The sequence below is a fragment of the Dama dama genome, chromosome 27 (genome assembly GCF_033118175.1).
Source record: "Dama dama isolate Ldn47 chromosome 27, ASM3311817v1, whole genome shotgun sequence".
NCBI lineage: Eukaryota > Metazoa > Chordata > Mammalia > Artiodactyla > Cervidae > Dama > Dama dama.
In genome coordinates, this window is record NC_083707.1 from 60,239,388 (window position 1) to 60,257,324 (window position 17,937).

The following is a 17,937-nucleotide window of genomic DNA, read 5'->3' on the forward strand; positions in this document are numbered from 1 at the left end:
GTACCAAATTGGGAAAGGAGTATGTCAAGGCTATATATTGTCATCTTGCTTATTTAACTTCTGTGCCAAGTACATCATGCAAAATGCCGGGGTGGATAAAGCACACGCTGAAATCAAGATTGCCAGGAGAAATATCAGCAACATCAGATATGCAGATGACACCACCCTTACGGCAGAAAGCAAAGAGGAACTAAAGAGCCTCTTGATGAAAGTGAAAGAGGAGAATGAAAAAGCTGGCTTAAAGCTCAACATTCAGAAAACAAAGATCATGTCATCTGGTCCCATCACTTCATGGCAAATAGATGGGGAAACAGTGGAAACAATGCGAGACTTTATTTTCTTGGGCTTCAAAATCACTGCAGATGGTGACACTCCAGCCATGAAATTAAAAGACGCTTGCTCCTTGGAAGGAAAGTTGTGACCAACGTAGACAGCATATTAAAAAGTAGAGACATTACTTTGCCCACAAAGGTCCGTCTAGTCAAAGCTATGGTTTTTCCAGTGGTCATGTATGGATGTGAGAGTTGGACTGTAAAGAAAGCTGAGCACCAAAGAATTGATGCTTTTGAACTGTCGTGATGGAGAATTTTCTTGAGGGTCCCTTGGACAGTAAGGAGATCAAACCATTCAGTCATAAAGGAAATCAGTCCTGAATATTCATTGGAAGGACTGATGCTGAAGCTGAAGCTCCAGTACTTTGGCCACCTGATGCAAAGAACTGACTCACTGGAGAAGACCCTGATGCTGGGAAAGATTGAAGGAAGGCAGGAGGAGAAGGGAATGACAGAGGATGAGATGGTTGGATCACCTATTGGATGGACGTGAATTTGAGTAAGCTCCGGGAATTGGTAATGGACAGGGAGGCCTGGCATGCTGCAGTCCATGGGGTCGCAATGAGTCGGACATGACTGAGCGACTGAACTGAACTGAATGGGTATGTGACATCCTAATTAAAATAATTGTTTAAAAGACATACTGGGAACATCTGTACTTGAAATTCATGTGAAAATTCATGTGAAAATAGATAGCATTTCTATTTGAGTAGCCACCATAAGTTAAAGAAGTAAAACTGTACAGCATAGAGAGTTAAGAGCACAAAGTTTGGAGTCCTGGCTTTGATCCTGTTTCTACCACTTTTTTATTCTTGTTTCTTAATCGCTCAGTGCCTCAGTTTCTTCATCTAAAAATGAGGATTGAGGATAACAAGATAAGAGCTGTTATGAGAGTCAGCTGAATTAATATTTATTATCGTTTGCAGTAAGTATATAAGTGTAAAATAGATTATTGATATTAGAAGGCAGACATTGGATTTAAGGTTTTGTAATGGTTCATTAAAACCTGCCTCCATACAGTTAATGCATTGTATTTTATATCTGTAAAGGCATTGTACCTCCATTTTTGTAGATATTTTAAATAACATTCATATAAGTTATTTTTAAATATTTCTTTTCGTGCTCCTCTTAGGCAATGGTTAGTTACTTGATTTTATAACCAACACATGGTGAGAAAATGGGATTTGTCTTTTTTGGAACTTACTAGGATTTTTTTTCATACTGTCATGGGGTTCTCAAGGCAAGAATACTAAAGTGGTTTGCCATTCCCTTCTCCAGTGGACCACATTCTGTCAGACCTCTCCACCATGACCCGTCCATCTTGGGTGGCCCCAAGCATGGCTTAGTCTCACTGAGTTAGACAAGGCTGTGGTCCTGGGATCAGATTGGCTAGTTTCCTGTGATTGTGGTTTCAGTGTGTCTGTCCTCTGATGCCCTCTGCAACACCTACCGTCTTACTTCGGCTTCTCTTTCCTTGGACGTGGGGAATCTCTTCACGGCTGCTCCAGCAAAGCACAGCCGCTGCTCCTTACCTTGGACGTGGGGTATCTCCTCGCGGCCGCTCCTCTTGACCCTCCTGCGCCTGTGCAGCTGCCGCTCCTTGGACGTGCAGTTGCTCCTCTCCCGCCACCCCTGACCTCAGGCGTGTGGTAGCTCAAGATGTTCAAGCTGGTTTTAGAAAAGGCAGAGAAACCAGAGATCAAATTGCCAACATCCGCTGGATCATGGAAAAAGCAAGAGACTTCCAGAAAAACATCTATTTCTGCTTTATTGACTATCCCAAAGCCTTTGACTGTGTGGATCACAACAAACTGTGGGAAATTCTGAAAGAGATGGGAATACCAGACCACCTGACCTGCCTCTTGAGAAACCTGTATGCAGGTCAGGAAGCAACAGTTAGAACTGGACATGGGACAACAGACTGGTTCCAAATAGGAAAAGGAGTACGTCAGGGCTGTATATTGTCACCTTGCTTATTTAACTTATATGCAGAATACATCATGAGAAACGCTGGGCTGGAAGAAGCACGAGCTAGAATCAAGATTGCCGGGAGAAATATCAATAACCTCAGATATGCAGATGACACCACCCTTATGGCAGAAAGTGAAGAGGAACTAAAAAGCCTCTTGATGAAAGTGAAAGAGGAGAGTGAAAACATTGGCTTATAGCTCAACATTCAGAAAACTAAGATCATGGCATCTGGTCCCATCACTTCATGGCAAATAGACGGGGAAACAGTGGAATCAGTGTCAGACTTTATTTTTTGGGCTCCAAAATCCCTGCTGATGGTGATTGCAGCCATGAAATTAAAAGACGCTTACTCCTTGGAAGGACAGTTATGACCAACCTAGATAGCATATTAAAAAGCAGAGACATTACTTTGCCAACAAAGGTCCGTCTAGTCAAGGCTATGGTTTTTCCAGTGGTCATGTATGGATGTGAGAGTTGGACTGTGAAGAAAGCTGAGCACTGAAGAATTGATGCTTTTGAACTGTGGTGTTGGGGAAGACTCTTGAGAGTCCCTTGGACTGCAAGGAGATCCAACCAGTCCATCCTAAAGGAGATGAGTCCTGGGTGTTCATTGGAAGGACTGATGCTGAAGCTGATACTCCCAATACTTTGGCCACCTGATGCGAAGAGTTGACTCATTGGAAAAGACCCTGATGCTGGGAAATATTGAGGGCAGGAGGAGAAGGGGACAACAGAGGATGAGATGGCTGAATGGCATCACTGACTCGATGGACATGGGTTTGAGTAAACTCCAGGAGTTGTTGATGGACAGGGAGGCCTGGCGTGCTGCGATTCCTGGGGTTGCAAAGAGTCGGACACGACTGAGCAACTGAACTGAACTGAAGATTTTTTTAAAACCGAAATATGTTGCTATCTACAAAATTTTATTTTAAAAGCAAAGGCAAGCAGAGGTAGACAGATTGAAGAAAGAGATTAGAGGCCTGAAACAAGCTCAGTGAATCTTTTGCATAAGAAAGAGTCAAATAAAGGAAGAAAGGGTAGACTGACTATTCAATACATTTTTCTCCTTCTAGAGGGAAGTTATTTCCTTCTCTCCTGCCATATACATACACACATCAAAACAAAGTTTCCAAATGAGTTGAAATACTAAATGTGGGAAATGGAGCTTGGAGACTTTTTGAAGGCAATATTAAACATATTTATGACCTTGAGGTAAGATTTCTTACACATAAAAATTGTCAACTTTGAAGAGATTGGTATATTTGTATCACAATTAAAATTCCTGTATATGAAAAGATAAAAGACAAGCCATAGACTAGGAGTACATATTTGGCACATATATATGATAGTCAAAAAGTATTTCAAATATAGAATCTGTATAGAATGCCTGCAAAGTAAGGGAAAGAAAAATAACCTATTGTAAAATAGGCAGAAACAAACCAATGAATAGTTGCTCAAGTTCACTACTAATCAGGGAAATGCATATTATAATACCTGTACCTAATCTTTTGGCAAGATATGAAGAGGTCTGCCACTTAGTATTCCTGATAATGGAGGAAGCAGGCACTCTTGTGCTACCAGTAGAAGTGTCAGTACAACTACTATGGAAAATGTTTTGATAAAATACAATAAAAGTGAAGATGGTGCACACCGGTTAACCCAGCTTTTCCACAGATGACTATTTATCTGGAACTTACGAGGGTGCGTACTGAAGTGTGTACAATGTTGGAAGCAGTGCTTTTGGCCATACATAATGGAAACATTAGTTACGGTATATTCATAGAATGGAAATCTTAGCAGCCTTTATTTAGATCTCACGTCTGTTGTGAAGCATCACACACAGTTCTATGCCATTATGTACATTTTCAAATTCATAAAACAATATATTATTTGTGGGTACTTATATGTGCTATAGGTTTAAAAAACATCAACTAGAGTCACACTGAATCCATTGTTGTGATTGCACTTGAGGAAGGAAACATTGGGGACATGAACTTTAAGGTATTGCTTTTTAAATTTTGCAAAATGTTAGCAGTTGTTCATATCAGGTGGTGGTTATGTGGTGGTATACTTTGCACTTTTCTTTTTTGAATCAGTTTAAGGTATTTTTGTCAAATTTTGCACGTAATGAATTCTAGCAAAACAAGAAGCATTTGTAATGGGAATTACAGCTCCAGTGTTCTGCCATTTGACACCAAATCCTATAACTGTGCAGTGTAAACCGAGTTTGGTGTTTCTAGTGACGTGAAATACCAATACCATCTTCCTTCTGGTATATGAACACAAAGAATATATTCTGCATCGTTAAGTTATTTCTGCATGTGTGTTTGGTACATGTCTGCCTTTTTTGTTGCCTTATATTGAATATCTGTCTTGTGTCATCTATTAATTAAATTTGCACAAGACAACAGCAAAACCTGTCATTCTTTGCTCACAAATTATTGGTGCCTGTGTACCAGTTTCTCTGTTCTCAGTCTCCTATTGCTATTTTACCTTGAAGGTGAGTTTTATTTGGAAGGGAAATTTTGAGACTCAGTTGATAATTCTTACTATAATGTTGACAAAGATCTCTTTTAGGATACATTTGACATGTTTCAAGCAGACAGAACTATACCAATAGCTTCTTATTGCACTGTAATAAGTATTACAGTGTTTTGTACTGCACATTGCACTGTATGGGGAGTCTTGTAAATATTCTGTATATATGTGCAGAAGTAGAATCACCATTGGAGAAGTATGTAGCAGCAGCCTTAAAAGCTTCTAATTTTTTTATTCAAGAGTAGTTCCTGATTATAGGCATTCTTTACAATCATTGTAAGGAATAAAGCTTGTGTGTGTGTGTGTGTGTGTGTGTGTGTGTGTGTTGGGGGATAGGGGGCGTGGAGAATGGATGTATGAGTAAGGAGAAATGTCCAAAGAGTATAAGATGAGATGATAAGAGTAACGAATGTATCACCAAAAATCTATTAGTCATATTTTATCATGTTCTTAATGTTTAATATTTGCATTGTGGTAAGTTACTGACTCGATGGCCATGAGTTTGAGTAAACTCCGGGAGTTGGTGATGAACAGGGAGGCCTGACGTGCTGCGATTTATGGGGTCACAAAGAGTAGGACACGGCTGAGCAACTGAACTGAACTGAACTGAACTGAAGTTACAGTAGTAAGAATACTGATTTTTGCCTCCTAAACCTTCTAATAAGATGTCTGTAACAAATAGGTAGCTTGTATTGATAGGTGGGGTTTGAGTCTACAGTCTCACTGAACTCTCCTAACAGGTTTTTTTTTTTTTTTCTGTAAACAGTGTTGTCTTCTGAGAGTAGTTTTGATCAAAATACGTATGATACCAAGGTTGGAAAGTAAAATGTATACTTATATACTCTTGGTAGGACACTCTTTTGAGAGTAATTTGGTGGTATCAAGCACATTTAAAAAATGCATATTCCTTAGTATCCAGTTCCATTCCATATTTTATTATAGACCAGCTCATTTGCATCAAAATTATTGAACCTAGATTTTTTTATATCTTCTACATTCAAGTAAAGGTATCAAAGATTGAAAATGACCTGAATGTCCAACAGTGGGGGATTGGTTAATTAAAACAGAATGATCTATATGTGTTGATGTGGAATGATATAAGATATATTATAAATTGAACAAGTTAGGATGCAGGCAATATTTGTGAATTGTTTCCATTGACATACAAAAAGGGAGAAACTGGTCTATGCCTAGCGTATTTCTAAAAGGATACGTACAGAAGAGTCTAAGCAATGATTGGTGACCCATAGGGTGATGGCTGGTTGAGGATGGGCTGACCTTTTATTTGTATGCCCTTTGGATTTTACTGCGTATCATGTCTTAAGTTCCTAAGTGGCAAGACTGGGATTCCAAACCAGATCATCAGCTTCCAAGTTTTCATTCTTTCCATTGCACCACAACTACTGTTTTGTCCATTTTAAAGCACAGTTAAGCAAATGTTCTCAAATCATTTTAGTATGTGATCAGGCAAAGTATCTTAGTAAACCATTCAGAGTATATCTTACTGACTCAGAGTAGCCAGTCATTTTAATGCAGAGGGCAGGTCAGGTAGAATAATATTGATCATTTAACAAATAAAATGATAAACTGTAGCACCACACCAAGACAAAGGAGAATGATCTGCTGAATGAAATTCAGCTATGGAAATCCACGAAGGTTGGATTAGTATGTCCTCATTTTTTTCAATCCCAAAGCTTTGCTGCATGGTTACATCTCAGTTTCTGGTCTAGTCATGAAAGACGACTGAGCCTCTAAGAGGGGACCATGGTTGCCATCATGGGTGTAACCTTCTTCCAGATTTCCTCAGCAGTCAGAAATGATGTTCATTTGTTTTTGAAACCAGCCGGTCCTGATTAGGTGGCTAATATTGCTCAAGGTGGCGTCATCCTATTTCCTGTGTTCTTTCTACTGTCCATCCGCCCTGTGCTTGTGTGCTGCCTTAGTTCAGGCCTTCAGCTCACGTCTGGACCCTCAGTTTTAGGCTTATCGCTGGTTCCTGTGCCTTTAATCGGTTCCTCCCTCCTTAATTGATTTTAAAAGCAGTTTGGTCATGTCACTCTAGCTAAAACCATTTAAAATCACTCTCATCCAAGACAGTTTTTTGGAACTCTTTTTTTATGAGCAGAGTTATATATTGCAGAAAAAAGAATTTACAAATCTGTTTAGGAGTTTAATTTTTCCCATTTTTGCACAGTATATTATAAAAATGACTTTGAAATATTTTATTATAAATATGCTCCATAAAGTTCTCCCTGTAATTTTGTTTCTTCCTGTGTTTTCCATCCACATTGTCATAAACAGACCTTTCTTGTACTCACATTGTTTAGTGTTTCTTGAACTTGGTTTATGTATTCTTGTCTCCGTGCTCTTGTCCATATTCTTTTCCCTTCTCTTCATATTCTTTTCCTCCATCATTCTTTTCTTCTTTCCAGATTCTGTTTATCTTTAAGGGAAGGTCCAGTTTATGTTCCTTCCTCAAAGTAGTCTCTAAATCCTCGGAACTTGTGGTTTCTTTTTTTTTTTGGTCTCTCTCTTATGGAAATTAATTATATGAAACTTGTGACTGTGATAGTGTTGCTCTTACTTTTGTACCATGATGTTTTAGCTGACTAGATTTTTTTAAAGCTGTTTGTTGGGGTTCCTGTCTCATATATCTTTGTCTTCTTTCACACCTGGCGCAGGTGCCTAAAGTAGGCAGTTTGTAAATATTTATTTAGCATGGATATAGAAAAAGAGACCATATTTTATTTATCTTTTTGTCACCAGTGCCTAATATTGTGCCTGACAAATAAACCTTTGTCAGGCACAAATAAATGTTGATGGTATATTAAAGAGATGATCTTTCAGTATTGGGATCCTTTAAATATGTAAGTTTGGAATATTCCTTGTGAAATTAGCTTTTCCCTCTGTAGCCTGAGGAAAGTTGTGTCCAGGTTGACCTTCCTGAGGTCATTCACGGTATCAAGCCCAACTTAGCTGGTATCTAGGAGATCTGAACCTGCATGCTTTTACATGTTGCTCAAGGAAACTAATGGTTTAGAGCTCAGGCTTTGGCATCCGAGGGCTTGAGTTCATATTTCTACTCTGCCCCTTCCCAGTTGCATGAGTCTGGGATAGTCTCTTTATCCTTTACTGTAAAATAGATCTGGCACAGAAAAAGTGGTCACAAAGTGTTAAATATAATAATAGCTAATGCTCTTAATAATAACCCTCCTCTTTACCTGACAGCTGTTCATATGGTGAAGTCATTCAGCTTTATAGAAATTTTAACTTTAGTGAATAGTTTATCAGTAAAGTTTCAGTGTTTGCCTCGTCCTAAGTGTAAGTCTTTTAATTTGATGTTTAACTCAGTGGAATCTTGTGACAAAGAAAAGGCAGTAAACTGGAAACTGGGAGACTTGCCCCGAGCTTCTCACAAAGGTTAATTTGCTGAACCTTTAACGTAGTCTAACCTTTAACGTAGTCTAATTGTATCATTATTATCTGTGTACATGACTAAATTCCAGTGGTTTATAAGCTTACTTAAGGCTAGAGCCAAGTCTCACTGAATTTTTACCTTTCTCCTCCACACCATGGATTAGTAAATATGCACTGAGTGAATCCACAGCTCTGTTTTCTTATTTGTCAAGATGAGGGGTTGGGCTGTCTCTAAGATTCCCTCTAACTCTCAAATATTTTGACACAGGTGCCAGTGAAATGAGTCCCCATGTTAGAGAAGAACTGAAGATCAAGAAATCTAAATGTAAATTTTGCCATTGACAGATTTCTAAGGTCCATTTTTTAATTTAAATGGATAATATACTAAAGTGTTGATGCATGACCTCAAATTTAGATATAATTATTTATAAGGTAAATTTGTTATCTATTTACTGAATTTATAAACTGTATACTTCTTTCTTTGCTTTAACCTTAACCCATGACACAGGTGTAGTTCAGTAAGTCATCTTTACTAAACAAATTGAAATTTAAAGCTAATTGGTTGACATTATTTTTCTTCAAATCCATTAATTGTAATTGGGTACTTTAATGACTTTATTATAAAATTATTATTATAAAATGCCCATATTACAAAAAGTATTAATTGTAAAAAGTTTAAACAGTATAGAGAGAAGTGTTCAGAAATTTTAAGTCTATTCTTCAGAATCAGTTATATCTATAGCCTTTTAAAAATTATTCTTTAATTCTTTATTGTATTTTCCTGTTTTTAACCTGGTACACGGTAGTTGTTCACTGAATGTTCACTGAATTAACCAATGCTCTTTACCAGTCAGGAGCTGATCAATTTTTCTGACGTTTTTCTTTTACAGTGCTATTGATATGTAATTTCTATAAAAGATAACTTTTCAAGACTCTGAAAATAATTTTTTCACCTATTGTACAAGTACATTCTGTCATCAGTACTAAAAGATTAAATGTATATAAATAAGACTACTCTCCTACAATAATTTATGAAATCAGTCTGCATGCCTTATAGTTACACTGTGGCTAATGGTTTTAGTTTTCAGGCCTACTAAAACTTCCATACAGGTTTTACTGGTTTGCCAGCTATGACGAAAGTCCCTAATCATTCAGTTTCTGAGTTACAAAGTGAATTACTAAGAAGTTACACAATCTTGGAATTTGAAGAAATGCTTTGTGGTATACTTTATATTAGAAAGTGGTAATAGCTTCTTTCTTAAGAAAAGAGGCTAGTTTTTCCAAACTCTTCCTCTTTTATATCAGAGTATTTGGAAAGGTATGTGCTTGCCCTGGAAAAGAATTCTGGCTGAATCTAAAGATTTTATCTAGAAGCTATAATCTTACCTCAGTTCAGTTCAGTCGCTCAGTCATATCCAACTCTTTGCAGCCCCATGGATTGCAGCACGCCAGGCTTCCCTGTCCATCACCAACTCCCGGAACTTGCTCAAACTCATGTCCATCAAGTCGCTGATGCCATCCAACTATCTCATCCTCCATTGTCCCCTTCTCCCTCCTTCAATCTTTCCCAGCATCAGGGTCTTTTCCAGTGAGTCAGTTCTTCACATCAGGTGGGCAAAGTATTGGAGCTTCAGCTTCAGCATCAGTCCTTCCAATGAATATTCAGGACTGATTTTCTTTAGGATGGACTGGTTGGATCTTCTTGCAGTCCAAGGGACTCTCAAGAGTCTTCTCCAACACCACAATTCAAAAGCATCAATTCTTCGGCGCTCAGCTTTCTTTATAGTCCTACTCTCACATCCATACATGACTATTGGAAAAACTGAAAAATCTTACCTATTAGTCTTAAATTCCAAAGTATATTTTATATGCAAACTGTTATAGGTTAGCTCCATCAAAGTTGAGATTACTTTCTTCATAAATAATTATTTTCTGACATGGCATATATTTTAATACATTGGGAGATTGCTTTTACTTTTATGACATTTTTGTTATTATAGTTTAAAAGATATTAAAGCTTTTTTTCCTTGGAAAATAGAAAATTGTTGACTTGGAACTAAAAAAAAAGTTAGAATATATTTTTCAATGGTCATAATAACACCAAGACAGAAATTAAACTGCGTTTGCTTTCCCCAATGGAGAAGGCAATGGCACCCCACTCCAGTACTCTTGCCTGGAAAATCCCATGGATGGAGGAGCCTGGTAGGCTGTAGTCCATGGGGTCGCTAAGTGTGGGACATGACTGAGCGACTTCCCTTTCACTTTTCACTTTCATCCATTGGAGAAGGAAATGGCAACCCACTCCAGTGTTCTTGACTGGAGAATCCCAGGGACGGGGGAGCCTGGTGGGCTTCTGTCTGTGGGATTGCACAGAGTTGGACACGACTGACGTGACTTAGCAGCAGCAGCAGCTTTCTCCCAAAACTCTTTCCTATTACAAACTTCTGGAGAAATAGTATAATGGAGGAATAATGCATGATGATCAAGTAGCCTCTTACTTAGTAGGCCTGTATGTCTGAATGAAAATACCAAAAAGAGAAAGAAATACTTAGAAAACTAACATTAGATACTTAACATGTGGAAAAATATATATCTGAAATCAACAACCAGCATCATACTTCACCATTTATGAAACTCAGGAATAAAACAGTGAGGTCTGCTACACCACCAGAATATTGGTTGATAAAGATTTATCCTACTGGGTGTACATGTTTTAATACACAGGTTGGAGACATGAGACTAGCTAGTGAGGAGCTAAAACATGCTTGTGAGTGTGAGCAGAGGAACTGGTACTCAAGAGGAGTTCCTGATTACGGCAGTAATGGCAAAATAACTTACCAGGAAAATCTGGATGTTAGTTATCTGGTCAAAGAAAAGTGAATAGAAAATTTGCACACGTACACCCAAAAAAGGTAGATGGCCATTATATCTTTAAAAGAATGTTCGAGTTCACCAGGAATCAAAGAGATGCATAATTAAATAAAATAATTTTATAGTATATGTTAAATTGGTGAGATTAAAAATAATACCACCAAGCATTGACAACTGTTCTTGTATACTGTGGATGGAACTCAGATTGCTGTGCTTACTTAATTTAGAAAGCAGTCTAGGCAATATGTATCCATCGCCCTATCAATATGGCAAAATCTTACTACATGATCTTCATTTTTAAAAAGCAGGTTACAAAGATGCAAGTATCCATTCTGTTTTTGCAGAAATGTATATGTGTACTTACACCTGGGGAAAAGAGTTCAGAAAAGAATATCTATTTGGCGGGTGGGGGGGGGGGGGCAATTAATAATCTCTGGTCATGTTTCCAATCTTAGTAAGATTGGAATGGTTTATCTACCTTTCCATGTACCTCTATTTTTATAATTATTTATAGTATGTGTATTTATATAATTGGAGGAAATTTTTTTTTTATTTGCAGTAAGGTACAAATCATTGGAGAAAAGTCATTATTTAAAAAAAAAAATCACAGGAAATTTTAGGTAGTATACATACAATGATCTGAGAACACCCTTTTATAATAGATATTAGTTATTTACCAGGCAGATGTATTCATAGGTCAGTGGTCTATTCCAGTCAAGCATTTTGTATTTTTACTTGTTTAAAAGATGTATAAGTGAAAAGCCTTATGAAGTTTATCCGTTATATTTTGAAATTTCTTTCTTTCTTTTTGTGACACGTTGTCTAACTTTGGTTCCATTTCAAACAGTAGAAGTAAAGCAAAATTATTTATTTCGTCCTTTAAGACAATAAGAAATTATAGCTATTTCCCAGTATTATAACTTCAGTTATTGAATTCTAAGAGTCAGTGGATCCTGGATTTAACTTGTGGTTTTTCCTTTGGTCCTCTTTGTACATCCAGGTTTTTATTCCAACATTTTTTTTGAAAATTTCAAAACTTAAGAAAGGTGGGAAAGAATTTTTACAGCTGATATCTACCACCTCGATTATGCAATTAAATTTTTACTATGATTGCTTTATCTCCGATTTATACAACCCTCTGATCCTCAACCCATCTGAAAGTTCATCTTATTTTTTTGTGCATTTGAAATGAAGTTGCAGATATCGGTGGTGGTGGTGGTTTAGTTGCTGTTTGTTTGTGCTAAGTCACTTCAGTCATGTCCGACTCTGTGTGACCCTATGGACTGTAGGGTCAGGCTCCACTGTCCATGGGATTCTCCAGGCAAGAATACTGGGGTGGGTTGCCATTTCCTCCTCCAGGGGATATTCCCGACCCAGGATTCGAACCTGCATCTCTTATATCTCCTGCATTGGTAGGCAGGTTTTTCACCACTAGCGCCGCCTGGGAAGCCCTTAGTTGCTGAGTCGTATCCAACTCTTGCAACCACATGGGCTTTCACCTGCCAGGCTCCTCTGTCCATAGGATTCTCCAGGCAAGAATACTGGAGTGGATTGCCATTTCCTTCTTCAGTGGATCTTCCCCACCTCGGGATCGAACCCAGGTTTCTGCGCCGCAGGCAGATTCTTTACCGACTGAGCTACCAGAGAAGCTTTTCAGTACTGGTATACTCCCCTCTAAATATTTCAGCATGCATATCACTGACTTGGGCTCAATGTTTAGAATTCACCTTTTTTTCTTTTGAGGCAAATTTAAAGACAGTAAAATATACGTCTCAAGTGTCCTATTGGATGAATTTTAACAAATGAATACACTTGTGATGACCCAATCTCCTCTCAATCAGTGTCACCCCAGAAAGTTCCCTCATACCTCTTCCCAGTCAGTCAACCCCCGACTCCAAGAACCACTATAATGATTTTTTCTTCCATAAATTACTACTGTCTATTCTAAAACTTCATGTAAATGAAATTACACAGTGTGTATTCTGTATAAAGATTCTTTCATTCATCATAAAGTGTTGAAATTCAGTCATGTGGCATATATCAGTAGTTTTTTTATTGCTGAGTAGTATTCCTAATTTCAACCCATTTTAATATGAACTTTTGAGATTTCTATAGTAAATATTGTTATTTGATATTTCTTGGTTTATGCTTAAATAAATTACATTCTAATGAACGGTGTACTTGATTTCCTATTATTTGTTTATACTATCTTACAACATAAGTTAATAGTAAGTTATTTATCAGATATAATTAAAGTGCAAAGAAATTAAATGCTTCTCTGAATACAAACAGTGTGTTCTCAGAAGAGTACTATGTATAGAATTTCACTTAGTTCACCTTAATAGGAATTTAAAGATAAAAAGTACACTGATAATAGCATAACTCTATTTGAAAAGTCAACCATTTCAGTTATTGGCATATACTAATTGTTTTAAAAGGAGGTGGGGGAGCCATATGTGGATTTCACATCTATATTTCTGTAATCTGCATTTATTTGCCCAGATAGTGCTTTCTAAACAGATAATCTATTCCTTAGAGCGATATATAAATAATAAGTACTCTGTAAGTAGCATGATAAAGAGTTGACCTATTGTCCCTTCTTTGCATTAGCTAGATACATCTCCCTTAATAAGTGTCAGCTTTGATTTCTTCCTTCAAGTGAGAATTTTTACAGTGTGTTTTTCTGTTTAGAGACACTTAAAAATTTGCCTAAAGCTAAGAACACTCCATACCACCCCCGTGCACTTAAAACACAGACCTCCCAAAAAACTTTTTTAATGTTAACTAATAAAATACTTACATATTTCAAAAAAAACAAAAAAAAACAAAAAAAAACACAGACCTCCTAAAGCCCCTGCATTCATCTTTTGCATCTCATATTACAAATTCGATAAATGGAGTCTTCAAGAATCACCTTGTTTTCTTTTACTTAAACCCACATTCATTTCACTACTGGGACATGTTAGTTTTACACCAAAAAATAACCCAAATCTGACCACTTCTCGCATTTCTAGTACCTCTATTCTAGGCCTGATCTGATCATCTCTCACCTACACACCTTTGTGCTGTGTGCTGTGCTAAGTCAGTTCAGTTGTGTCCGACTGTTTGCGACCCTATGGACTGTAGCCCACAGGTTCCTCTGTCTGTGGGATTCTCCAGGCAAGAGTACTGGAGTGGGTTGCCATGCCCTCCTCAGGGGATATTCCTGACCCAGGGATCAAACCCAAGTCTCTTAATGTCTCTTGCACTGACAGCCAGGTTTGTTTTTTGTTTTGTTTTGTTTTTACCACTAATGCCACTGGGGAAGCCCTTAAATGACTCTAATAGCCTCTCTTTTTTCATTTTTATTTTTCAATGGAGTATAGTTGATTTACATAATGGCCTCTGAGCTGGTCTCTCTGCAAACCACTTTCCTTACAGCAGCCAGTTTCTAAAAATGCGTGTGTTTCTGTTGTTTTTCCATTGGACTTGGAATAAAATCCAAATTGTTTGCAGTTCTGTTGTCCTTAGCTAGGCTGGTGGCATTATACCCTGTGTGTGTCTTATTCAGGAGTTAGAGATCTGGGCAGGGAAATTTGAGTTACTTCAAAGTAGTTTAATTAGTATGAGCATTTTCACCTTATAGTTTTAATAGAATTCCTATACCTTAGAATCATAGTTTATTAACTGGAAAAAAAAAAAAAATCATAGGTAATTGATTTCCAGTCCCTTATTTTGGCAGTTAAATAAAAAGCTGTTTAATTCTTCCTTTTTTTTTTTTCTGTTTTTAATTTATTACAGATCGAGCTGGGAGCATCAGTACCCTTGATTCTTTAGACTTTGCAAGATATTCAGATGATGGTAACAGGGAAACAGATGAGAGAGTGGCAGGTAAGATTCTAAAGACAGATTTGGATGTTTTTGACATTCCAGAAATAATGAAATGACTTGAAAAATTCTCTTCCTTCTACAGTTCTGTATGTGAATAGAATTAGATAGTTATTATACAAAGTTATATTACCAATTTATTGGCTTCAGGGAGCATTCCTGAATGTTCAGCAACCCCCAGCTGCTCTTCCCGGTGACGCTCTGAGTTTTTGGTTATGTGTGCCTAAAACTACTGAGTTCTGCTTACAGCTAACAGTTTACAGCCATATAATTATAAAACTGGTGTAAGTCAGCCATGGTTTAGTGTGAAGTTATTTGGACCTTGCTTTCCTCATTCTTTTTATCCCCCGGACCAGGGCTAAGTAATGTTTGCGTGGTGTATACCAATGCAGCTCTGCTGATGGTTAAAAATTGGTTTAAATACTTCCATGCTGATCGGTGATCACAGCTTTGTCTTCATTCCTTGGATTCTCCCTGGCCGCCACTGCATCCCTCTAGAAACCTCATTTGACTTTCCTGTGATCCTGAAAATAGAGGTTGTCAATGCTCTGCCCACTCAGGGTTTCCTGGACTTTGCCCATTCCAAAAAGAAGACCAGCATCCTTTTTAGTTGCTTGGTTCCACATTCCAGTCTCCTTCCCCTCTCCACCCTCCCTCCAGTTTTGCCTTTTTGGCGTCAGCAATAGGATCTGTAGGGATTTCAGAAGACCAGTTTGTACCCTCTGTATTTGCCCACATCAGATGAGGCCAGTTGATTCTTCTGAATTTACCAGTGTAGAAGCCCTGGCTCCTCAGATGTCAAGTGACTGATACCTTTCTGGTGCTTCAGGCTGTGACTGTCAGTTATTGAAGTAATTCCTGAACGTCTTTATAGGAATTGTAGTTTTCACAGGATGTTGACTCTGAGATAGATGGGAAGCCACCCTCAGCTACGTATTTTAACCCACCAGAATGGCGGGCACACCTGGCATAGGAAAGATGCCACATGGGACAGGTGGAGCCCGTGAGGGCCCTGTGGGGTCAGGGAGCATCCACACTGTGGCTTCCCCTCTTCATCAACCCTGTTGATTCTTTTTTTCCCTTTACTGGCACAGGGTTGTTAAAACCTGCCATATATTTGCTTGTTGTAGTCATCATGAATAAAGACGAGTGCTTTTGAGCACTAATTTTTATATAGCACTCGCTCCTTTCTGAACATTTTGTAAATGTATGTTAACTCATCAGGTTATAGAATTATCCTCATCTTCCACTCCCCAAGAAACCGAGGCACTCAGAGAATCTTAAGACTTAAGTGGCAGAGCTAAGACTCAAATGTAGAATAGCTCAGCAACAGAGCCCACGACTCTGTACCATATGCCACCTCTTAGAGTGAAGGATTAAGTTTGACCTATGTAAAATGACATTCCAATATGTGCTTTTCATTTATTGCTTGAGAAAAGAGCTATTGAATGTTTAAAAATCTCAAACAGTATTACATGATTTAGGGGAAAAAATGATGCAATCATTTTTAGTTCAGCAGAGGCTCAGAGAGGAGTGAGCCGTGAGAACAGCAGTGTCAGCTGAGGGGGAGTCATCGGAAGACTTCAGTGCAGCTGCCTCCTCCATGGCCGCGGTTTAGTCGCAGGCGTTGCTAATCGACAGCTGTGTCAAAAGAGCAACTCACATCAGTGATGTCTGAAAATTAGCAAGTCAAGCGGGAATTATTTCAGTAATTTTAGGGCTCATCCTCCTAATTATATCGTTTGTTAAGTGGCATTATGGTATATTTAATTATATAGTAAATATTAGATATTATACGTTTTATGTTATTTATTAAGTGTTAAATACATGGTATTTTAGTTTCTTTGAAACTAACCAAATATATTTAGTTTTGTATATTGTATTATTGTTCAAATGGTTATGTATTTGAAAATAACTTCAACCCAGAAATAGACCACATAATTATTTTCATTCCTCTAATTTTTATTTGAAAACCTGAAAAATTTAAGAGGTCCATCATTATTATTGTTATTAGGTATGTTGGTATTTTTAATTAGGGGAAACATGGATGTAAAAGCAAGATGTTATAACTAAGCAAAATGCTATAACCAAACATAACTAAGAATGAAAATTTTAAATAGTTGGTAGGTTTTTTTTATGATATAAATTTATTTATTTTAATTGGAGGCTAATTACTTTACAATATTTTATTGGTTTTTCCATACATTGACATGAATTCGCCACGGGTGTACATGTTTTCCCCATCCTGAACCCCCCTCCCCATCCCATCCCTCAGGGTCATCCCAGTGCACCAGCCCCAAGCACCCTGTATCATGCATCGAACCTGGACTGGCGATTAGTTTTGACCTTATATTTTTAATCTGAAGATTATACTCTTTCTCTAAGTTTGGGGAAATAAAGTAATTTTTGCTTACTATATAATGCTAATATATAAATACATGCGGTCTTGAGAAAGACAAATAAGTGATATGTGATATCACTTATATGTGGAATCTAAAAATAATACCAGTGAATATATATATATAAAACAGAAATGGACTTAGAGACATAGGAAACAAACTTGTGGTTCCCCAAAGCGGAGAGAGAGGGGAGGATGGGACAGGTTAGGAGTACAGGAGTAACAGATACGAACTACTAAACATGGGTTTACTTCAAAGCACAAAAGTTTATATCCAATATCTTGTAATAACCTATAATGAAATATAGGCTACAAAAAAAATGGAATGACTATGCTATACACCTGAAACTAACACAGTGTTATAAGTCAATGATACTTCAGTATAAATGAATGAATGGATGCAGTCTTTCCTCTTCACTGGGAAAAGGAAGAAAATACATGTTATTCCAAGATAATAGCCTTTAGACTCTTAGGGCTCTTGTACCATAGCCTGTTGTTGAACCACATGTGTGATATGTGGCTGAAAATTTAAATTAATCACAA

At 37.6% G+C, this 17,937-nt stretch overlaps 1 protein-coding gene across 5 annotated transcripts in view; it reads left to right on the plus strand.

Moving 5' to 3' along the window:
* The window catches only part of RELCH (RAB11 binding and LisH domain, coiled-coil and HEAT repeat containing), a 111,794-nt gene that overhangs the window by 11,154 nt on the left and 82,703 nt on the right, over positions 1-17,937 (plus strand). For all 5 annotated transcript variants that reach the window (XM_061130674.1, XM_061130675.1, XM_061130676.1 and 2 more), the window contains exon 2: positions 14,910-14,999. In XM_061130674.1, the coding sequence (XP_060986657.1) occupies positions 14,910-14,999 (90 nt within the window). The remainder of the gene's footprint in view (positions 1-14,909; positions 15,000-17,937) is intronic.